This window comes from Clarias gariepinus, chromosome 20, assembly GCF_024256425.1.
Source record: "Clarias gariepinus isolate MV-2021 ecotype Netherlands chromosome 20, CGAR_prim_01v2, whole genome shotgun sequence".
Taxonomy (NCBI): Eukaryota; Metazoa; Chordata; class Actinopteri; order Siluriformes; family Clariidae; genus Clarias; species Clarias gariepinus.
The window spans coordinates 4,567,484-4,590,044 of record NC_071119.1 but is presented as its reverse complement, the minus strand read 5'-3'; the positions used below and the strand labels follow the sequence as shown (position 1 = coordinate 4,590,044).

The following is a 22,561-nucleotide window of genomic DNA, read 5'->3' as shown; positions in this document are numbered from 1 at the left end:
GCCAACTGACCTGAGTTAAAACATCACAAATATGGGCAAATTGATCTAATACTACTTATTATGAGATATGTATTAAATATAGGATTATTTTGGCTGGCGGCACGGCGGTGTGGTGGTTAGCACTGTGGCCTTGCACCTCCAGGGTCCGGGTTTGATTCCCGTCTGTGTGCGTGTTTGCATGTTCTTACTGTGCTTGGTGGGTTTCCTCCGGGTACTCTGGTTTCCTCCCACAGTCCAAAGACATGTAGGTTAGGCTAATCGTTCGTTCCCAAAATAAAAATCTCACCACAAGACAATTAAAAGAGTAAAAATTTGTTTAAAAGTAAATAATTATATACTTGCTTTACTATATATTTATATCAGGAAAAGGGGGGGAATAGAAAGAAAGAAAGATTTATTTTTTTGTGAAATGTATTTTTTTAAGTAAATTTTTAGGCAAAAAAGTTTCAGTACATAGGAAATTTATCGTATTAAAAGTTGAGGCCAATCATCCATAAACTATAGTAAGAAATGATAAATTCATTAACAAATATATTATTTGAAGCTCCTAAGTACATTTCTTTGGGCAAAAAAAACTAAGAAACCCATATTTGCATATTAAACCTCACTGAAGAAGAGTGTTTACAGGTTGTTTTTTTTTTGTTACTTTGCTGTATGAGAACGCACAATCAGCATATTTGTAATTTTGGACCTCCTGCTGGTTAAAAAAAAAAAAAAAAGAAAGAAAAAAAAAGGAAAGAATCTTTAGAAAACATGAACCTGTAGAGAAGACAAACTTTCTATTCCACGCTCTTATCTGTGTACACTCGGGAGCGGACTCCGTCTCCTATCAGTCCTCAACGAGAACGTCAAGAAGATATCAGCTTTCATCAGTGATTATATTTATGGAAAACTGGGATCCTTTAGCATAGGTAAACAAAAGCCCCATAGATTTTACACCTAAACCCGGGTGACAATTTTACTTCTGTGATTAAAAATAATCAGTGAATATGAATTCCTAGTCTCTGCAGTCCTGCTATAAAGATTATAAAGGTATAAAGATTAAAGGACACGATTTAACAAAAAAACTAAAAAGTTGCGGATTTGGGCGCTTCCACATTGGATTCATTTCTCAGATTGTGAAGAAGATTGTGACCCCTTGGTGAAGACTGGACCTTAAGGAGCTGAGGCCAAGTAAAGCTCGATTCCAGATAATACAAAGATTAAGATAAAGCCTTAAGGTGATGGAGGCCAAGTTAAGATCTGGTCAGCTTCATCTGTATATCGCACCAATGATTCGACTGTTGCAGAAGGATTATTATTGTGTTCATTGTATTTCAGATTGAAAAGATTTCCATTAAAATGCCGTAAAAAGTGATCGGGGAAGAAAACGAGGCTCTAATAATCAGTGCTTTAAAATTACATTTCATTTATTCTGAGATAAACATGAGCTCAGGCAAATCTATAGCAAAATCATTATCATAACTGTACAAAATGGCTCTCATAAAAATCTCTTTTTACCTTCTTGCTGCTGACTTTTCAATCAATATGAAGGATGGCGGGATATACACACACCACACACACACACACACACACACACACACACACCACTCACACACACCACTCACACACAGAAGTAATTGGACTCTTTCAAAAGCGAATCACTTTCTGCAAAAATTATAGAGATGCAAGTGTGTGTGCGTGTGTGTGTGTGTGTGTGTGTGTTTCAGGGCTCGTGCTGGTCCTGCTGCAGATATTCGGAGCAGTTGGAGATCTTCTTTAGCTGACTCGCGTTTACAATCTCAGAGCACATAGGACACGTCGATTCAGTCTCTAACAGCCTGCAGCACACACACACAAACACACACACACACAAGCAGATTAAATCACACAGCTGTGTAAATATCATGTGTGTCACAATTGTGTGAATGTACAGTGTTAAAAAAAACAGCACATGCTTTTGATCTGTTTAAGGAACTTGATGCACATTTACACAAAACATTACGTACGTCATTCATTTTCAGGTTTAATAATTTTTATTTTCAGCTGTTTAATGAAGGAATAAAACCAGTGATTGGACCTACTGTGTAAACTGAGAGTACAGAGCAGGAAAGTTGCAGTGTGGACACACACACCAGTCCTCCTTTATCATGTGGCGACCCTGAGAGACAAGACAAAATAATTGAACCAGAGAGATAGAGACGTGATAGAGAGAATGGTGTATGTGTGTGTGTGTGTGTGTTTGTGTGTGTGAAACTAGCAAGTGAAAAAAAATCAAACTGAAAATACTTACAGTAGTTGATCAATTGGAATGGTTATTACCGTCGCGCTCACCGCCGCGTGAAAACGTCAGCGGCCAAAATAAATCAGTTGCATTTCAAAGTCATTCGTAAAATGGCCGCCAGGTGGCGCAAAGTGACATTTTCGCTCGTTGCCGTAAATACAACAGTGACCGTTGTACAGCGTATCTCTGTATCTGTTTATTGTTATTTAAGTTCTGGATTATTTCAGGTACTTTAAACACATTGTTGGGTTGCTCATGTTGGCTCATATGAGATGTAGTTTACAAATTAACACCTGGTTGGGTTATTTTGACCCAACAACTGGTTTATTCATTATTCTTTCCTTTCTCCAAATATCAGCCTGCAGAATGTTTGAAATATTACTGTTATTATGTCACAGGTGTAGTTTTAAGAGTTGTTTAGGCAGGAATGCGTGTGTATACAGCTCAAAACCTCCATCAGTTGTTAAAGATAGCGGCTATTTAGAAAAAATGCCCAGTGATTTCTGAGCTTCAGGAAATCTCCCGGCGCTCTGCGCATAACACCGGGCCAACTCATGTCGGAAATAATTTATAAACGGTTTCTAAACATGGGCTATTGTTTTTTTTTTACTTATAGTATTTGTTAATTTAATTTAAATGAGGTTTGGGCTCAGGACTTCAGAATCGTGATTCTCCTCATTAATTTACTCCATAGTTTTAATCAGCGCTCAGCCGCATGCATTAAGTTTTCCAGAGCGCACCGGCAGAAGTAGACTAATGATTATGAACGCGTCGGGAAAACAGCAAGCAGACTTTAAAAAAAACGTTTGCGTTCATTTTCTGACGCGCTCAAGTTCACCAAAAACAATACAGAGCAGCGCAGCTTACAACACTTACAAAATCACAACACTTACAAAATCACAACGTTTTTTCGTTATTGTGAGTGCGCTTAAATAAAAGTTAAGTCTTATAAAGGCATGTAGTCTTATATAGTTTTATTATATAGTTTTTGCACATTAATCTGACAGCAATTTTTTCAGCCTGTCACGGCGTGCGCCCAAATCAATATCGCTCCTCGCTCACTAGTTAGGCGGCCTCCCCTTCAGACATGAGAAGCAGCGGGACCGCAGAATTACACATGACTGGTGAGCTATCGTTACTATGGTTGCCCGGGCTTGCACTCCGCGCTATAAAATACTCGGGGTTTGTTGGGCTACAGTGGATTTTACTACGCGCTGTGTATGCAGCGCGCGTGCAACAACGCGGAAGTGCGGCATGCAAGCAGGGCAAATGGAACGCGCCCCACGGACTTCAAAGGAGCGAGAGGTGGGAGGGGCCGGGCCGGCCATCCGCGGAGAGCAGAGTCAGCGCGAGCAGACGGATGGCCATTGCACTCACACCGCGTAGTAAAATCCACTGTAACCCAACAAACCCCAATCATCACCAGCCGTGCCTTATTCCGTCATGTCATGTGGACATTATAAGCTTTGTATTGAAAACTTCTAACTAAAAAGTGGCAGCTGGCACGCCTAAAAATAGACGCAGGTTATTTTTTTAATAGTCTAAATAAAAACGCTCCGATTGAATTTCCTATAGTCTAAAAAGCGCTCAACCGCACGCATAGTTTTCCCGGGCGCGAGGAATTTTTTTTGTGCTAAATAATGTTTATGCAGTATAAGAATTCCTATTAATCCTGGGTTGTTCTTTTAGTGTCACTATAGTGCTTTACAATGCCAGACAACATTCAAATACAAATTATTCACCCTCCCCAGGTGTGAATCGGCTGTTCTCACCTATACATTCAGAGGAACTGTAATGGACCTCTCCACACTTTAAAAACCACTTGAATCTGAGGCTCTTCTGGAGACTTTCAGTGATTTCAATTTGTGTAATTTTAATCTCCTGGATTCTAGATTCTAAAGTTGACATTGTTACCTTTTTTAATCATTGGAATGGAAGAACTTGTTATTTTCCTTATGATAGCATAAATTGAATTGTTTTTAATCAGTCTATACACAATAATATTATTTGGTATTTATTTATTTATTTATTTTTTAAACGCGTATGGGGGCTATCTTGGTTCATTAATCTCCGTGCCTGGTTTAGTATTCAGTGCGCATCTGTTATATTACAACTATCATAACACTCAAATACCTTTTATTGGGGGTTAAGTGACTGATGTGCCTAACATTTTTCAGCTGAGCCTTTGTTTCACTGAATAATCAACCACCGCGACACCCCCCTCTCTCTCACACACACACAGAGCCGACCAAATCATTAGCACGTCCCTCCCCCAAACAGCACAGACATTTACTTACACCTGAACTGAGTTGTTTGAGTAACATGGGTCGAACCCGTTACAAATCATAACAGTCTACTGCATTTCATTCTTATAATAACGCAAAAACACAAGCGGGGCTGAAAGACCGACATCTGCTGACGCAGTAGAACGTCCTAACACTGTTTTAATTTTATGGTAATTTATTTCAGTTAATAAATCTACTATAAATTTAAAGAACACAAGAAATAAGATGACACAAATCCATACACGCTTTTTTTCTAATTACAAGTGATAGAATCAAAAGGCTCACTGTGTTAACATTTATTGTGCTTAAATTTGATCCTAATAAGATTTGATTTAATTTAAATTCTAGAACAGTGGCAGCTGGAACACCTAAAACAGATGCAGGATTATTTTTTTATAATCTAAATAAAATGCTGTTTTAAACGTGGGCTATTGTTATTTACATGCAATATTTGTTAATTTAATTTAAATGGGGTTTGGTCTCCGGAATGTTGAGCATCATGATCCTCTTCTTTACTTTCCTACGTAGAATCAGCGCTTAATCGCACGCATAAAGTTTTGTAAATTCGTTTAATGTTTAATAGTAAATAATGACCCCCGTTGCGCTGTACCACCGCTCGGAAAACCTTATGAAATACAAGTTTAGGACAATTATGATGATCTGCGCGTGTGATGGGTGTACGCCCAAATCTACTATAACTACTCCCTCACTCCGTAGGCTCCCTGAATAGGCAGCAAATGGACGGGAGCCGCCTATTTGTGCCGGCTGGCGATAATTAACGTTAATATGATCTCGGGCTTGCTCCGCATTATAAAAGCAAGGCGCGGAGGTTTGTCTGAGGTCTGGGAAGTACGTGATGTAATGGAGAATATGAAAGAAGCATGTCAGTGGGGAGATGTGACGCGGCCCAGGCGCTTTAAACAAGGGCACTAGAATTCCGCCCTTTGATCTCCGCGCTGAGGACAGCGCGAGAAAGAGCTGCGCGAGCTCCCGCGGCATCTTCACTCCCGCACCGCGCCCGCCCTCGCAGCCCCGCTGCCGAAGAGGAAAAGTGTGGTTAGGTTTTTGCGTCAGCGAGAACTCGCGCCGGCCATCGACAGCGGGAGAAGCGCCGTTACGAGGGAGCGTGCAGGAGCGCTGCCTCCGCGTGCTCAGTTCTGCCACTCGCACCAACACTTATCGTCAGCTGTGTGCCCGCATGCCAGTGTGGCACAGCCCCCAGGACTGCACATGCACAACCTTTATCCCATTCTTTCCATTCTCCCTCCTTCAACACTTTCCTTCCCCATTTTGCCTAAATAAATTACCCTTTTCCCGTAAGACCTCTCCTCGTGTCCGTGCTTTATGGTGCCGCCCGTGCAACATGGGTCGAATCCGTTACAGATCATAACAGTCTACTGCATTTCATTCTTATAATAACGCACAAACACAAGCGGGGCTGAATGACCAACATCAGCTGACGCAGTAGAACGTCCTGACAATGTTATAATTTTTATGGTCATTTATTTTAGTTAATAAATCTACTATAAATTTAAAGAACACAAGATATAAGACGACACAAAACCCTACACGCGTCTTTTCTAATTACACGTGATAAAATTTAAAGGCTCACTGTGTTAACATTTATTTTGTTGAAATTTGATCCTAATAAGATTTAATTTAATTTAAATTCTACATTTGTATCGTCATTTTAGTTCTGTGATTATAAATTTGTTTAACTACAATGTTTTACTTGATTTTATCCGCTACTACGTGCAGTTCTAAAACTCCGTGTCTCATTAATCCAGCAGAGAATGAACTAAGGCATGAGGCGTCAGTCTGTAGTTATATAGCGCCACTCAACGGTAAAAGCCAGCAAACGCACAAAGCCAAACGGTACCGCCGAGCGCGGCGACGGTAGGACCTACAGTCCGATTGATTAACCACTGTAAACAGACCTAAATCCAACAACTGAATGTCAGCGATTTTGTGTGATTTTGAAATTAAAGTCGAATGCAAAAGCAAGCGCGAGCCAAAGCAAACTCGCAAGGAACACCAACGTGACCAGTAAGAGCGCAAAGAACCAAAAGAAAAAAAAGAAACTACATTTACATTTAGGCATTAGGCAGACGCCCTTATCCAGGGCGACTTACAATTTTTTATTTTTTTTTATCCCATTATACATCAGAGCAGTTATGGGTTAAGGGCCTTGCTCAAGGGCCCAACAGCGGCAACTTGATGGTTGTGGGGTTTGAATCTGGGATCTTCCAAGCCGTAGTCCACTGCCTTAACCACTGAGCTACCGCTGGCCTACCCCTAACTTGAAAGTGAAGGCTAACTCAAAAGTGACTTGTGCAAAGACATTCTGAAGAGAAGAAACCTGGCGTTTGAAAGCAAACTGGAAATGTAGGACAAATTACAACAATATATATATATTTAACCCAAATGCAAATGCAAGAGCAAGTAAAAAAATATTAGCAAGCAACAGTAACGCGGTAAGTGAAAGCGGAAAAGCAAATTAGAAAAAATGGAAAAAAAGTGAGCGGGTGCGAAAGCAACCTGGAAATTTATAACAAAAGACTGAGCGAAAGAAAACTTCTGAGGAACAAATTGTGCACTTTAAGATACAGCTTTCTTGTTTCCAGCAATATGTTTTTTACACAGAAAACAACGTCTAAAAATTTTCAAATATCCAAACGCAAAACCAAGAGCGAGCGAAAGCAAACTAGCAACGAACAGCAATGTGCCAAGTGAAAGTGGAAAAGTAAATGAGAACTAAAAGAAAAAGTGAACGGAAACAAGCTTTGAAAGTAAAAGCAGCAAATAGGAAAAGCAAAGTGAGCAAAAGTAAGCTAGAAAGTTAAATAAAACTTAAAAACAACTTGTTTGAAAGCAAATCTAAAGAGAAAAGAAAATATGTGCGAAAGCAAACTGAAAATTTATCACAAATGATTGAGCGAAGGAAAACCTCTAAGCAACTTGTGTGCACTTATGCAGCTTATATATTTCCAGCAATGTGTTTCTAACACAAAAAAACTAAAAAAAAAAAAAAAAACACACCAACATATTTTAAAAATCCAAATGCTAGAACAAGCGAATACAAACGAGCACAGAACAACAAAACTGCAAGTGAGAGTGCAAAAACAAATTAGAATAAAAGGAAAAAAAAGTGAGCGGAAACAGACTCGAAAGTGAAAGCTAATTATTATGTGAGCAAGAAAGTAAAAGCAAACCGAAAAACAACTTTGTGGGGAAGCAAATCTAAAGAAATAAAACCTTGTGTGCGAAAGCAACCTGAAAATGAAAAACAAACAATCGAGCGAAAGGAAATTTATGAGCAACTCGTCTGCACTTGAAGTTACAGCTCACATAATATGTTTTCCATGCAAAAAACACCACACCTAAATTTTTTAAAAACCTGAATGCAAAAGCAAGAAGGAGTCGAAGCAAACTAGATGGGAACAACAAGGCAACAAGTGAGAGCGCAAACTAAACAAATTAATGTGTGAGAGCAGGAAGTACTAAAAGCAAAGTGAAAGGAAGTAAGCAAGAAAGTGAAAGTAAACTCAAAAACAACTTGTGCGAAAGCAAATTTAATGAGAAGAAACTCTGTGTGCGAAAGTAAACTAGAAATGTCTATCAAACAACTGAGTAAAAGCAAACTTTAAAGCACCTTGGACAACGTCAGCTAGATATTTTTAAAACCCGAGCCCTTACAGTAGCGATGCAGTAGGGCAGGTTGTTCTTGCAGCCAGGGCAGAGGAGCTCACACTCAGGCAGGCTGAAGCCACAGTATGGACACGGAGAGCTCTCCTCCTCCACCTCAGATGTATCTGGACGACTTAAACACACACACAGGAAGTCAACGCGTGAAGTTAGGTCAGATCTCTGAGCAGAATTTTTTTTGCTACACATGACGAGAGGTTTTGACGACGGTGCCAAAAAATATTCTTACCGGACCATGGCTTCGATCTTCTTCTTGTATTTGGTGTCGATCTGGCTGCGGTACTCGGGTCTCATCAGCATCGCCGCATAGCCGAAGGCTGAATTTTTTAACCCTGCACGATGACACTCGATGACGGCTGACGTCAGGATGGGAACGACGTCTGAAACGCAAACATACTAGTATATATAGACACTGTACATCAATTACGCCCCCATTTGCACCTGTGTGTGTGTTTGCACACATGTTGGACTCACGTGTGCGGAATTTGCTGATGTTGTTCGAGACTCGGATCAGCATGCGTGCTCCCTTCAGATGATCTCCTCTCTTCACGTGTATCTGGGAAATTAATTACTTTATTAAGTTATGTATCAGCTAATACATAGCTTTCAACACTAATGAAACGCTGGGTGGTGAAAATACCTCGTTAGATCTGTGTGTGTGTGTGTGTGTTCATGTCTATAATCACCTTCACCAGTATGTAGCTGTGTAGTATCATCAGGTTGGTGACCATCTCAGCTGGTATCTTTATATTGTTACTCTGAAGTTCCATGTACATACTGAACAGGATGTCGTGGGCGTTTCTGTAGTTACCTAACACACATGCAAGGGGTGGACTAATCAGTACCAGGAGGATGTCAAACGTCTAGGCTAGGAGATTTTTAGCTAGGTAAACACAATCTACGTTTCAACTTGTGACGGGAATTATATCTCTATTGATACACATACAGTAGCTACACTATATGGACAAATGTTTTACTGTTAAATATTGAATTAAGTTATTTTAATCAGTCAGTCGCCTTATCCCCAGTAAAGGACAATCTTAATGCTTCAGGATACCAAGACATCTTGGACAATGCTATGCTTCTATACAACTTTGTGGTAACAGTCTGGGGAAGGCCCTTTTCTATTTCAACATGACTCCGCCCCAGTGCACAAAGCAACGACTATAAAGTCATGGTTTGATAAGTTCGGTTTGGAAGAACTCGACTGGCCCTAACACAGAGCCCTGAGCTCAACCCCATCGAGTACCTTTGGGGATGAACTGGAACGAAGATTCCGAGCCAGACCTTCTCGTCCAACATCAGTGTCTGACCTCATGAACGCTCTACAGAATGAATGAACACGAATTCCCACAGAAACACCCCAATATCTTGTGGAAGGTCTTCCAAGAAGAGGGAAGGCCGTTATAGCTGCCAAAGGGGGACCAACTCCATATTGAAGTATATGTATTCGGATACAGGTTTGGGCAAATAGTTTTGTTCATATTGTGTATCTGTGTAACTAGCTAGCTATATGTTATTACATTACCACATATTAGCCAAAGACGTAGGACTACGTGTCACACTTGTCGGCAAAACGTTCGGTTAGAAATCTTACAAAAGCAATACAAAGTAATTTCCGCTTCTACTCAAATCTCAGATCAGATCCGACTTAAGTATGCATGCTCAAATCTTTCTTTCTTCATAATCCATATTTATTTCTGATTGCTTGGAGGCGGGGCTTAATCTAACTAGCTAGGCACCAAACACAAGGTAAAATGCACAGACACCTGCACTCTGCTCCTCTCGGGCGATGATGATAGCCGTCCTCACGCTCTCCCTGTAGAGTTTGAGCGCCATGTAAAGTCGGAAAAGGTACTTTGCGTCCTGGGAAAGAAAAACGCAAACGTGGGTCAATTCTATACACACATACCAGCTGTCTGAAGCAAACAAACCATAAACTACTCGTACTACAGCCAAACAGACACTGAGCCCAGCATTGTTTTGTCTCAAATGCTAGTGTGTTGTTTACATGTCACACAGAACTAGAGAAATACACACACACACATATATATATATATATATACACGCACACACACTTTTCGGTAATGTTGTACTCACAGACAGAGACTACATGCAGAAAGCAACAAAAGAAAAATATACATAAATGAGTTATTACAACATTAACAAGAACACAAAATAAAAAGCAACAAAAACATTTTTCAGCCAAATATGCCAACACAGAGTACAGTAACTAACATAGGAGCGTGTTTAAAGTTCTTTCAGGTCAATGTTTAATTATCATCATATCATTAGAACATGTTTGAGTTTATATATATATATATATATATATATATATATATATATATATATATACACACAGCCTAGGTTTTTGTCTTCCCCTTGTGGGGTGTGGCTGTGTAGGGCCACTGAGGGTGTATTTTGAGATCTAGTACCAGGACATCCTTTGTATCCTTTGTATCCTACATATCCTTTGTAGATCGGACTTGTTTCTCCTGAACATCCCATTTGGTGTTTTAAAGGTTGGGGGTCTTGGGTTTTAGAAGGCCAGGCCAGTGCGCTTGGGGTCTTTGCCTGCTGGGGCCCATGTATGGCGGGCTGTGCTGCACTGGTGCCTTTCTATTTTTTGCATTTTCTGCGAATTGTGCTAGACTTTGGTTCCCGCACGCATGGGTGAGCATTGGGTGTCCATGATATTGTCATCATTTTACTAATATTGATCAGTGTGTTGTTTAGTTCACCTGTCAATGGTCATAACGTTATGGCTGATCAGTGTATATAAAACAAAAAGAGTTGCTCAGGACATTGTCTAAATATGACCCTGGGAATTTAAAGACTTTGGGAACATGGGGACTAAAACCCTGGAACCATAAATGGTCCACTTAAACCACAGAAATATAAAGACCTACAATGTAGGAACCAGGGAACATGGCAACCTGTACACAAATAGAATTGGGTAAACATAAGCCAGGGAAAGTAGGGACTTGGAAATGTAGGTACCCTAGAAACTTGGGCTCATGGGGGGACATATAGACCTAGGTACACAGGCACTTGTGATTACAGGGACCTGTGGACATGGAGATTTGTGAAAACCTGGAAGCATGTTATGCTGGGAATATAAAGAGGGATATAAAAATGGAATGTTGCAAAGAGTAAACATGTGAAACTGACAAATATAACCCCGCGAATATGGGAACCTGAAAGCATAGGGAAAGCAATAGGGACGTTGATAATTGAGCATAGAAATCTAGGGTCCTGGGTAAACATTACCCAGAGAACATAGCGACTTAAATATAGGCATTAGGACCCTAGAAGGTTTGGAACATAGGTAGTTTGGAACACATGGTTCTAGAGAAAAGTTGGACATTTGGACCTGGAACAGAAGTCAGAATCCTGTGAAAGTAGGGATTTGGGAGGACAGAAAATCTAGGGAAATCTAGGGATGTGTAAACATAGAGAGGTGGGTAAATAGAATCTTGGGAATATAAGAACCTGGAAGCATTGGGAAATGGAAAAATGGGGACCTGTAAACAGGGACGTGGAACCATAGGGACTATGGGAACTGTCTACCAGGTCTACCTTGCTGCGAATACCTAGCGCTAGATGTTCACGTTAGCCACACAGCATTTTTGGCAGTATTATTCATAACCAAAAGATCTGTTTATTTCTTCACAAAACAAAAAAACAATCATATTTAATTTAAAATTTGTTAAATATAAATCATCAAACATGTCATATACCTTTGGTATTCCATCACTCTCTCCCATCAGGTAATCAATCAATTGGTTGCTCAGAGCCTGGTCTTTAGCTTCTCCTACCTGTAAAGATACCCAGGTAATACAGTACTACAGTTCTAGTGGTCTGAAGTTGGTTCATTAACGCAACTGTACCATCATAATCATGATCATCATCATCATCCCATCCTTACCGTTTCAATTGCCATTTCTATAGCCACGTTATCGTCCGTGTTGGGACACTTCAGGAAATGTTTCAGTGCCTGAGAACCACAGAGACACGCCAAACTAAACACAAACTTCTCTGAGTATAATAAAGAAGGTTCAGATCAGCCAAAATGGAAGTAAAGCAGGGCGTGGAGAAGGACAACGAGAGAGCGAGAGCACCACTCACCCTGCTGAACTGGCCGCACTTGCGGAAAAACTTCCCAGCCAGGAGGTGCTTCTTTTCCCCCTCGAAATAGAGCGCTATGCTCTGGTAGTCCTCCATGCTGGCCTCGGAGCCTGGCGACAACAAACGTGTACACAGTTTAATCTTCTTATATTTCGACCCGGTGCTGTTTTTATTCCTTTATTCAAACGAGACCAGAGTGTTCTGCGACCTCACCGATGATGTCGGCGTACACCTCCATCTGGCTATGCTGCTGCGCGAGCTGGAAGGCCTCGTCGCTGCAGTGTGACATCACCAGGAACTGGATGGCTGAGGCATAATCGCTCAGACGCAGAAAAAACCTGCAGATGACACGCACACAATCTCATTCAAACCGAATAACATCGAGCTGAAGAAAAAAATCGATTGCTTTCAAGATCTTTCTCTCCGTCAGACCTGGCCACCATCTTGGCTCCGTCAACGGACTGGGTTTCCCGCACGATCCTGACCGCTTCCTCAGGATTATTGAGATGCTCCAAGAGGATCCGGATCACGTTGTCCCAGTCGCGGGCGCTCTCGTAAGCCAACGCTGCATCTTTATATCTACACACACACATTTGCGCGATCTTTAGAAAGAAATCCGGTGCGTTATTTGTTGAAGAGCGTAAACCTTGCAGCGCACATACTTCCCATCAGCCTCCTTGGCTTTAGCGTACTGCAGGTGAATCTTCGGAGAGCTCACGTGGGGAAGCAGCTCTCCCACCTTTGCCCTGAAATGCCGAAATGCAAAGTCGCATGACCCTGAAAATACCACTGAGACATTAACTATGGTTTAGGTGCGGCCAGGGTTTGTTACCAGTTCTTGCATCGAATGTAGACGGAAGCGGCTTTGTCGTAGTACTGTCCTCTCTCGTACAGCTGTGCCGCTTCAGCATATTGCTGGGACACAAAGGCAATGTCAGACCGCACAAAAGGCTTAATGAGAGTGAGGAGCATAAATAGGTTCTGGCACCTTCATGCTCTCCAGAATGGCGCCGCATTCCTTCTTCAGTGTCTTGCTCGGGTGCTTGATGGCCTGGTTGGCTCCTCTGCGGATGTCTCCCATCCTGATGGACATGCGGGCCACGCCAGCCAAACAGCTCTCGTCATGCTCCTGGAACTACAAACACACACACACACAGATATGATGTTTTAACACTCTGTAGAACCACACAGTTGATCGTGTTGTGAAGAAATGCTTCTACCTTGTTGTCCCCAGTGATGCCTTTCTCATAGTGAGCCAGAGCGTTGGTGTAATCTCCACTAAATAATAAAAGAACACCAGCACAATTAAGGGCTCAGGAAAAAAATGAATAAAACAACAACTCACACACACGATTAACTACCCGAGTAGTGCAGCCTTGTTTTTAAAAAAGTTTAATGTAACTGCGGCACTTATTTACAAGGCACAACTCACACAAACTCCAGCTGAATGGCGTATTCCTTAGATATTAAAGGGATTTCGTCAGGATGGAGCCTCTTGGCGAGCTGCAGAGCGCTGTCCCAATGTTGCAGGTCCCTCCTCATCTACACAAACATTTCAATAACGATATTATAGCAACTTAAAATGCTTTGAAATGCCACTGTGTGTGTGTGTGTGTGTGTGTGTGTGTGCGCGTGTGTGCATGCTAGACCTCCAGTGCTGCCATCGGGTACGAGGAGGCAAGGTAAAGGTCTTGAGCTTGGTTGTAGTCGTTGCAGAACATCGCCAGGTGACCAGCCAGCAGATTCTGGTCCTCTATTCCCTGAGAACGAGAGAACTTTACTCCCAAAAAGTAGGTGTGGCCTCTGTGATTTTTAGTTTCTGTTAGAAGTAATAAAGTAGGTGTGGCCTCTGTGTCTGTCAGAATGTATAAGGGAGGCGTGGCCTCTGTGTCCATCAGAAGTAATAAAGTAGGCGTGGCCTCTGTGTCTGTCAGAAGTAATAAAGTAGGCGTGGCCTCTGTATCTGTTAGACGTAATAAAGTAGGCGTGGCCTCTGTATCTGTTAGACGAAATAAAGTAGGTGTGGCCTCTGTGTCCATCAGAAGTAATAAAGTAGGTGTGGCCTCTGTGTCCATTAGAAGTAATAAAGTAGGCGTGGCCTCTGTATCTGTTAGACGTAATAAAGTAGGTGTGGCCTCTGTGTCCATCAGAAGTAATAAAGTAGGTGTGGCCTCTGTGTCCATCAGAAGTAATAAAGTAGGCGTGGCATCTGTGTCTGTCATAAGTAATGAAGTAGGCGTGGCCTCTGTGTCTGTCATAAGTAATAAAGTAGGTGTGGCCTCTGTGTCCGTCATAAGTAATAAAGTAGGTGTGGCCTCTGTGTCCATCAGAAGTAATAAAGTAGGCGTGGCCTCTGTGTCTATCAGAAGTAATAAAGTAGGCGTGGCCTCTGTGTCCATCAGAAGTAATAAAGTAGGCGTGGCCTCTGTGTCCATCAGAAGTAATAAAGTAGTCGTGGCCTCTGTGTTTATCAGAAGTAATAAAGTAGGCGTGGCCTCTGTGTCTATTAGAAGTATTAAAGTAGGCGTGGCCTCTGTGTCTATCAGAAGTAATAAAGTAAGTGTGGCCTCTGTGTCTGTTAGAATTTTTAAAGTAGGTGTGGCCTCTGTGTCTGTTAGAATTTTTAAAGTAGGTGTGGCCTCTGTGAATTTTAGATCTAATAAAGTAGGTGTGGCCTCTGTGTCTGTCATAAGTAATGAAGTGGGCGTGGCCTGTGGATCTGTTGAAAATAATAAAGTAGACATGGCAACTGTGTCTGTCAATCCTAATGGAGGAGGCGTGGCCTCTGTGTGTGTCAGAATGAATAAAGTAGGCGTGGCCTCTGTGTGTGTCAGACCTAATTGAGTCGGCGTGGCCTCTGTACACACCTTGATGTCCTCCAGTGACAGCACCATGCCCACATTGCCCATGCTGCGATACACTCTGATGGCCAACTCCACCTCCATGTGATGGAGACACGCCCTGCCTAGCTCCTCCCACGCCTCTGTCCTGCCCAGAGCTGAACACAAAGACCACGCTGCTGAGAACCTACACACACACACACACACAAAACATATGATTATAAAGAGAGAAAGCGTGTGTATATGTGTGTGTGTGTGTGTGTGTGTGTGTGTGTGTGTGTGTGTGTGTGTGTGTACACATGTACCTCTTGAGCTTGATGGCTTGCTGCAGCTGGGACTGGAGCTGCTCTTTGCTGCTGCTCTTGTGTGTGATGTCGAGGAACGAGTGTGTGCACAGGAGCATGCTGCTCGTCTTGCCGCTCGGCGTCTGGCACGTCAGCTCGCCGTTATACAGCAGCAAGGGCTTGTGGGAAAACGGCAGCTTGGTGGCACCCACCAGGATCACCTTCGACCCTGACGGAGATTCGGATAATAATTTAACATTTCAAATGATACAAATTATGAGAATACAGACGGAAAAAAATAAAATCAAATTTAAAAAACCCGAGTCGTTCTGTACCCTGTATGGTGTCCTTGTGGAAGGCATAGGTGTACACTTTGTCCTCGTCGAACGCCACAAAAATAGCTTTATCGTTCAGGCAGTTTTCCCAGAGTACACCTGTTATGGTGGAGGAGAAGTCGGGGATCTCGAACAGCGAGCTGTCCACCTGTCATGGACCGCAACATACGCGGATTAGCATAACAAGAATCCCATAATAAGCAGACGCAAATAGGAACAACGTAAGAACACAAACCCGTTTGAGTGTGTGTGTGTGTGCGTGTGTGTTTACCGGAGAGTACAGGAACCCGTCGCTCTCGTCGTCGATGAAGACGAGCCGGGTCCCGTTGGGGTCGGGGAAGACCTTGCGTACGGCCACTTGGTGGCGATACTCGTTCACGCTCTGCCAGTCCTCGATGTAGAAGCACTGAATTAGACCCGTCTAGACAGAAAGAGAAAACGACGACACCTTGAGACAGTGTGTGTACGCGTGTTTATTTACATGTGAGTGTGTGTGATGTCCTACATCTGTTCCGTAGAAGAGAAACTCCGTGGAGAGCGCGTGGCTCAGGATGCGGTATTTCTGATCAGGATCCGGGAAGAGCTTCGTCTGTCTGTCCTCCTGAACGTCCTGGTCTTCACCTTCGATCTACACACACACAAATATTTATCCTTGTGAAAACTGAACCGAATTGCAAACACACATCACACACTCTGACGCTCTTACCATATGCAGCTGGACCTTTCCTTCAAACAGCGCCGCGGCGAAATCACAGTTCAGACACAAACTAGCCACCGTGCCCAGATATTCAGTGTCCTTGAGACGCTCCACGCCTACACACACACACACACACACACACAATTACAATCACAATTAAAAGCTAAACCGCTTCCTGTCTCACACACTACTTACCTCTGTCTCCCATCGAGTAAAACCACGCCCTGTTGTTCATCCCTACAGCCAGGTGGTACGGTCCAACCGCAATAAAGTTAGGCTCAACCTCCACCGCCACGGTAACCGCAGCTTCCTGTACACACATACATCAATCACCAATCCTGTAAACAAACGGAAACTTTTTCATACAGTGCTCAAATGGAATTTTTTCTGTTTGTTCGTTTATTTAAGGCCAAACCGCAACCTTTCTCCTTTTTGGTTATTAATTCGCAATAAAATGATAACAACTCGCCTCGTGTTGTTGGTCTGCCTGGGCAGATTTGTCTTAATATAACTCTAAATACTGTAAACAATGTGCATGTTTTATAACACCCTATAAAACTGACTGTAAAATGGAAATTGTTAACAGCGCTAATATGATGAACAGAGTCACAGCAGCGCCCTCTGGTGGACTCATCAGTACATACAGTGTTGGGGTTTTTCTTTTTTTTTTAATTATTTGTATGTCTTATTAATATATGCAGTTGATGTCTGTGATATATCCAATAATTGTGTTAAGTAAATTAATGTCCTTCCTGTATTAGGGATCAGACAATCAGTTACCCAGTAAACACCACCATTAAACCTCACTTAACAGCAAACACAATGTAAAGTCTTTACAGTCTATTTATAGTCTGTAGTCATTAATTAACCTATATATGTATCCATTATATATACAGTTTATATAGATGGTTTATATCATATATAGGTGGTCTTTAGATAATCTATAAGTAGTTTATAGTCTCTAGAGTACGTATTCAGTTTTACATAGTCCATAGGTACTCTATAGGTAGTCTGTCATTAATCTATAGTTTATATCCAGTGTCCTTGGGTAATCTTCAGATAGTCCATAAACACTCAATAGTACTATAGATTGTACAGTTCACACTTTTTGTTATAGGCGCTCTATAGATAGTCTACAGATCACCTATGCAGTTTTACATAGTGTAAAGTCTATAGGTGCTCTATAGGCTCTATAGGTGGTGTACAGATATAGTCTATGGGTACTTCTATAGTCCTCTACACATCCTCTATACATAGTGTATAGTCCACATATAGCCTATGGGTACTCTATAGGTAGCCTACAGATACTCTGTAAATAATCCATTATCTATAGATTGTCTGTATAGTCTATAGGTACTCTATACATAGTCCATATTCTACTGCTCAGTTGTGCAGTTTACCTCATTTATATGTAGTCTATGGGTACCACACAGGTATCTATAGGTAATCTATAAGTAGTCACTAGTCTGTAGATTGTCTACCCAGTTTATATAGTAAACGGTTGGTCTATTTACAGTCCATGGGTCCTACGTATGTACTATTCAGTTCACACATTTTGTTTAGTTGGTCTATATATAGTCTATAGGTGGTCTATAGATCATCTACGCAGTTTTAAATATAAAACCTAGTTAAGTCTATGGGTACTCTACAGTATATGAAGTGTACAGATACTTTGTAAGTAATCTACAGTCTATAGATCGTCTGTACAGTTTATATATAAATAATTACCTATAGTCTATGATTACTTCTACAGTTCTCTCTACACATCCTCTATAGACAATATATAGACTATGGAACATGCATTTTATATATAGTGTATAGAGCACATATGGTCTCTGGGTAGTCTGCAGATACTGTACCATGCAAAAGTATTTCCTGGATTTTTATTTTGCTGCACATTTTATTGGCTCTCACTGTTCCTTAGAAAAGTCTTGGTTATCCTTTCCTTACATGTCAATTACTTTGCTTCTTGTCTGTTTTTCGAATTTCTTTAAATCATGTTTCTATTTAAGGCGTTTCTTTCAGCGTGCTTCACTTTGTCCGACAGCCTCCATTTAAAGTGATTTCTTGATTCGACGAGTCCGGCAGTGATCAGGCCTGGGGTGAGATTTTTACCTCAGCTTTCCACAGTTTATTGATGATTTAGGAAGGAGGAGGGTCAATTTTGGACAAGTTTTATCCCTTAAAAATGAAATCATCATTTAAAAACCACACACACACACACACATTTTGTAATTACTCGGGTTATCCATCATTGTCATCTATGGCTAGTGTATAAATACTCTATAATGAGTTTTGTGTGTGTGTATGTGTGTGTGTGTGTGTGTGTGTGTGTGTGTGTTGCTCACCCCCTCCACCTGATTGGCGACGGTGACCTCGAGCAGGGATGTGAGGTAAGCGATGCGTGTGCCGCAGCTGTGTCCCAGGATGGGCAGCTTGGTCAGGTACACGTGCAGTCTGCCCTGCTGCGAGGACACGGCCAACAGCTGACCGTCATCCGTCCAACAGATCTGATCCAGCCCTGAGAGACAAGGACAGATTTGATTAATAAAAATAAAAAAAACACAAAAAAAACCCCACAAAAATACTACAGGGTCAGAGGTCGCCGTCAGCGGCGAGCATCCACCTTTCGTTTCCTCGTCCAGCGTGACAATGGCGTCCATCTCCTTCAGATCAGTCAGGTCATGGATCTTTACACTGCACACACACACACACACACACACACACACACACACACACACACACGGGTTAACAGGTACACAGACTCTGCTTAGTGCATGCGAAGCCTCACACACACACACACACACACACACACACACACACACCAGTTATCTCCACATGATGCCGCTTTGTTGAGAGCCTGAGAGATGGCGATGCTGCTCAGACTGTCCTTGTGATTATGAGCCTGGAACAGTTCCTGGCCGATCTCGCGGATGTGTGTGGAGATCACCACGAAGTACCCGTGCGAGAATCCGATCATGATGTACCCGTCACCGTACCTGAGAGAGGGTGAGAGAGAGACAGAGCTTGTAATCAGCAGCTCGCTCGTGTGTTTTACAGATTTTCCCGTCTTTACGTACCAGCGGTAGGAGATGATGTGGCCGTAGCGCTCCTGGAAAGCCAGCTCGATGGGATTATCCGGGTCGTTTAGGTTGAACAGGAACAGAGTCGCCTTCCCCACTGCCACGCTCACCTGAAGGTCAGAGGTCACACAAGTACAAAGATCTGGTCATGTGACGACTTTGATAAGTACGATACAGTAAAAGATTCACGCTGAATGAATATAAAGGACACGTCTGAAAAACAGCACAAAGTTAAAGTCAGAGACAGAAAGAGAGAGAGAGAAAGAGAGTTTAGTGTGTTGCTTGATGATCTGTGTGCTGGAATTCTTTAAAAAAAATTTTTGAACAAATCCAAATGAATCTAAACAAATCTAAACAAATGTGAACCAATTTGAACAAATGTAAGTAAAATTAAACAAATGAAAACAAATCTAAATAAATCTGAATAAATGTAAACAAATCTAAATAAATCTGAATAAATGTAAACAAATCTAAAAACAAAGCAAACCCTATAAAAGAATCTAAAAGAATCTTAAATTCTTTAGGTGAAATGACTCGAGTCATTGAAAAACCAGTTGTACCTCTAGAGTGTGAATGTATTAGCGTGTGTGTGTGTGTGTGTGTGTGTGTGTGTGTGTTCACCGACCGTGCTCTCTCCCGGTGATGATCTCTCATCCGTCTTCATCACAGAGAACTGAATGTCGGCTGGATCCGCTCGAACGGACGTCTGAGACACAGACAGACAGGAACATCAGAACTTCTTCTTTTACTCCACACACACACACACACACACACACACACACACATACACACACACATACCTGTCGGATGGTGTCTCCTTCGTGGTTGCTGACTGTGATGTTGTGATCTTCGCTGCCGAGCGCTAACAGGTTCTGAGAACTCCAGCAACCACATGTGATCCTTTTAGTGTGTTTACCTGCACACACACACACACACACACACACACACACACACACTCAAGATAAAGCGACCTGAGTCATTTAAATTCTTAAATGATTGATTTAGGATGGTTCAGATTCAGTTAGATTCATTCTTTTAAAAAATTGTGTGTGTGTGTGTTTTTTACCCAGTACTGGAATCTTGCGTGACGTTTGCTGGTTGTAAATCAGCAGGTTCCCTTTGGACGTCCCGACCGCCAGCAGCGGCCCGGTTTTGGACCAGAGCAGAAACGACAGCTGGTCTCTAAACACAAACAGACAGAAGATGAAAGAAAGGCGTCACCTTAGAACCTGTCAGTCGAACCCATGGGGGCGTGGCCACACGACAACTGATTTACTCCTTTATCAGTAGACAGCAAGTACACTGGATTCTTTATAACACGCTCACATGGATCTCATGCCCGAGTCCAGCTGAGACGTCTTGTTGACGTTGGCGTCCCACAGGTGAACGGATGTGGACTTTTCCGCGATGACGGCCAACGTGTCCCCATCTTTATCCCAGTCCAGGGCAACACACCTCCTACACACATATAACACACACACACACACTTTTTAACTAAGCCCAGGGACAGTTAGTTAGTGAGTTATTTAGTGAAACCTGGTTCATGCAGATGTTACAGATGTGCCTAATTACCCAGGGAGGTTGATCTCGTTCATCTTTTGTCCGTGCCGATCGAAGATCTTGACGGAGTTGTCGGGTCTGGGAGTTGGACAAACAAAAACAAATAAATGCATCGATGAATATGTGTATAATAATAATAATAATAATAATAAATCTGATGAATGATTGTTACCCAGCAACAGCCAGATAATTCCCTAAGGATTTCTGCCATTTGTACTGCAAACATGATCCACTCCAGGATTTCTCATAAAGAGTGAAGACACGCTGTAACAGAACAAATAACAACAACAACAACAACAATAAAAATCACGTAGGATGCTCTTTAGCATTATTAGCCAGGTAGCTAGCACCAAATGCTACGCCATCGACGTAAAGCTTAATAAAACACCCAACCACTTTCGTCTGAACGTATTAATATAATCCCTCTCTTTCATTATTTGTTTTTTTTTAAAACAATATATGACGTCATTCAGTTTACAAACCTTCATTTTTCATGCGCACAAGCGGCATAACAGAGAAGTTTCTCCTTCCCAGAATCCTTCACTGCAACGCATCTACGTCTCCCGTAGCGACCTGAGAAGGATCAACCAATCAGAACTCGCAGTTTCAATTTTTCTTTTTTTTTAATGTCATGTAATCCCATCCGTATTCCGGTTAAACCACGCCTACTAAACTGTGATTGGTTTATCTGTCAGGGGACAGCTGAGGCGCGAAGGTGATCGAGTGACGTGTCGATCATCCAATCGGAGAAATGCTTGTGCAGGATTGTGCGTGCGAGCCAATCGCGGTGGAGTTGGTAGGCGGGTTGTGTAGGAGGAAAACGGAAAATGTAGGATTTGGAAATGTGGCACTAAAATAATAAAAATAAATTGATAGTTAAATAAAATATTTAATTTCATTAAATATAATAAGTCAAGGAGTGTTTATTGTCTGAAATTGTGTACTTTTAATGTATTTTTGCCAGTAATTAATATCACCTCACGGCTGCCAGTTTGGAATCATCCCGGGTGTTTCTAGATCTTTCTTCCATAAAACATCACTCTGGTCACTAGATCACTCCACACTCTGTATAATTCTCAGTATATAAACCCAACAGCATTTAATACATCCCAAATCACTATCCGAACATTCAAATCTTATCGATTGTTAGAAATGGACAGTATATTTCTATTTCTATGTACGTATGACTGTGTATGTGACGGATAAAATTTGAATTTGAAATGGCATCAACATTCACCTCCCCATACGATATCACGATACATCAGGGCTGATTCGATTTTATAAACGTCCCTATTTAATATTACATTCTGCTTTTAAACCTTTTAAAAAGTTTAATATCAACATTAGTTTTCTTACTTAAAAACTGGTATAAGTGTGTGTG

General features: G+C 41.8%; 1 protein-coding gene across 1 annotated transcript; it reads right to left on the bottom strand.

Annotated features, from left to right (window-relative positions):
• Positions 1 to 1,568: 1,568 nt before the first annotated feature.
• Positions 1,569 to 21,739, bottom strand: wdr19 (WD repeat domain 19). Its single transcript, XM_053479372.1, has 36 exons — positions 21,663 to 21,739; positions 21,353 to 21,444; positions 21,193 to 21,258; positions 20,947 to 21,078; positions 20,687 to 20,802; positions 20,421 to 20,536; positions 20,246 to 20,326; positions 19,618 to 19,730; positions 19,363 to 19,536; positions 19,164 to 19,234; positions 18,886 to 19,058; positions 16,733 to 16,847; positions 16,547 to 16,653; positions 16,346 to 16,468; positions 16,112 to 16,261; positions 15,841 to 15,988; positions 15,527 to 15,734; positions 15,249 to 15,408; positions 14,031 to 14,141; positions 13,814 to 13,923; positions 13,602 to 13,659; positions 13,370 to 13,516; positions 13,214 to 13,296; positions 13,044 to 13,127; positions 12,814 to 12,960; positions 12,595 to 12,719; positions 12,382 to 12,491; positions 12,182 to 12,250; positions 11,994 to 12,071; positions 10,023 to 10,119; positions 8,940 to 9,064; positions 8,728 to 8,809; positions 8,483 to 8,633; positions 8,245 to 8,368; positions 2,064 to 2,140; positions 1,569 to 1,820 (listed from the first exon to the last, which is right to left on the bottom strand). Exons 1-36 carry the CDS (start codon positions 21,666 to 21,668, stop codon positions 1,706 to 1,708), a joined length of 4,044 nt encoding a protein of 1,347 aa, XP_053335347.1. The 5' UTR covers positions 21,669 to 21,739; the 3' UTR covers positions 1,569 to 1,705.
• Positions 21,740 to 22,561: the final 822 nt, after the last annotated feature.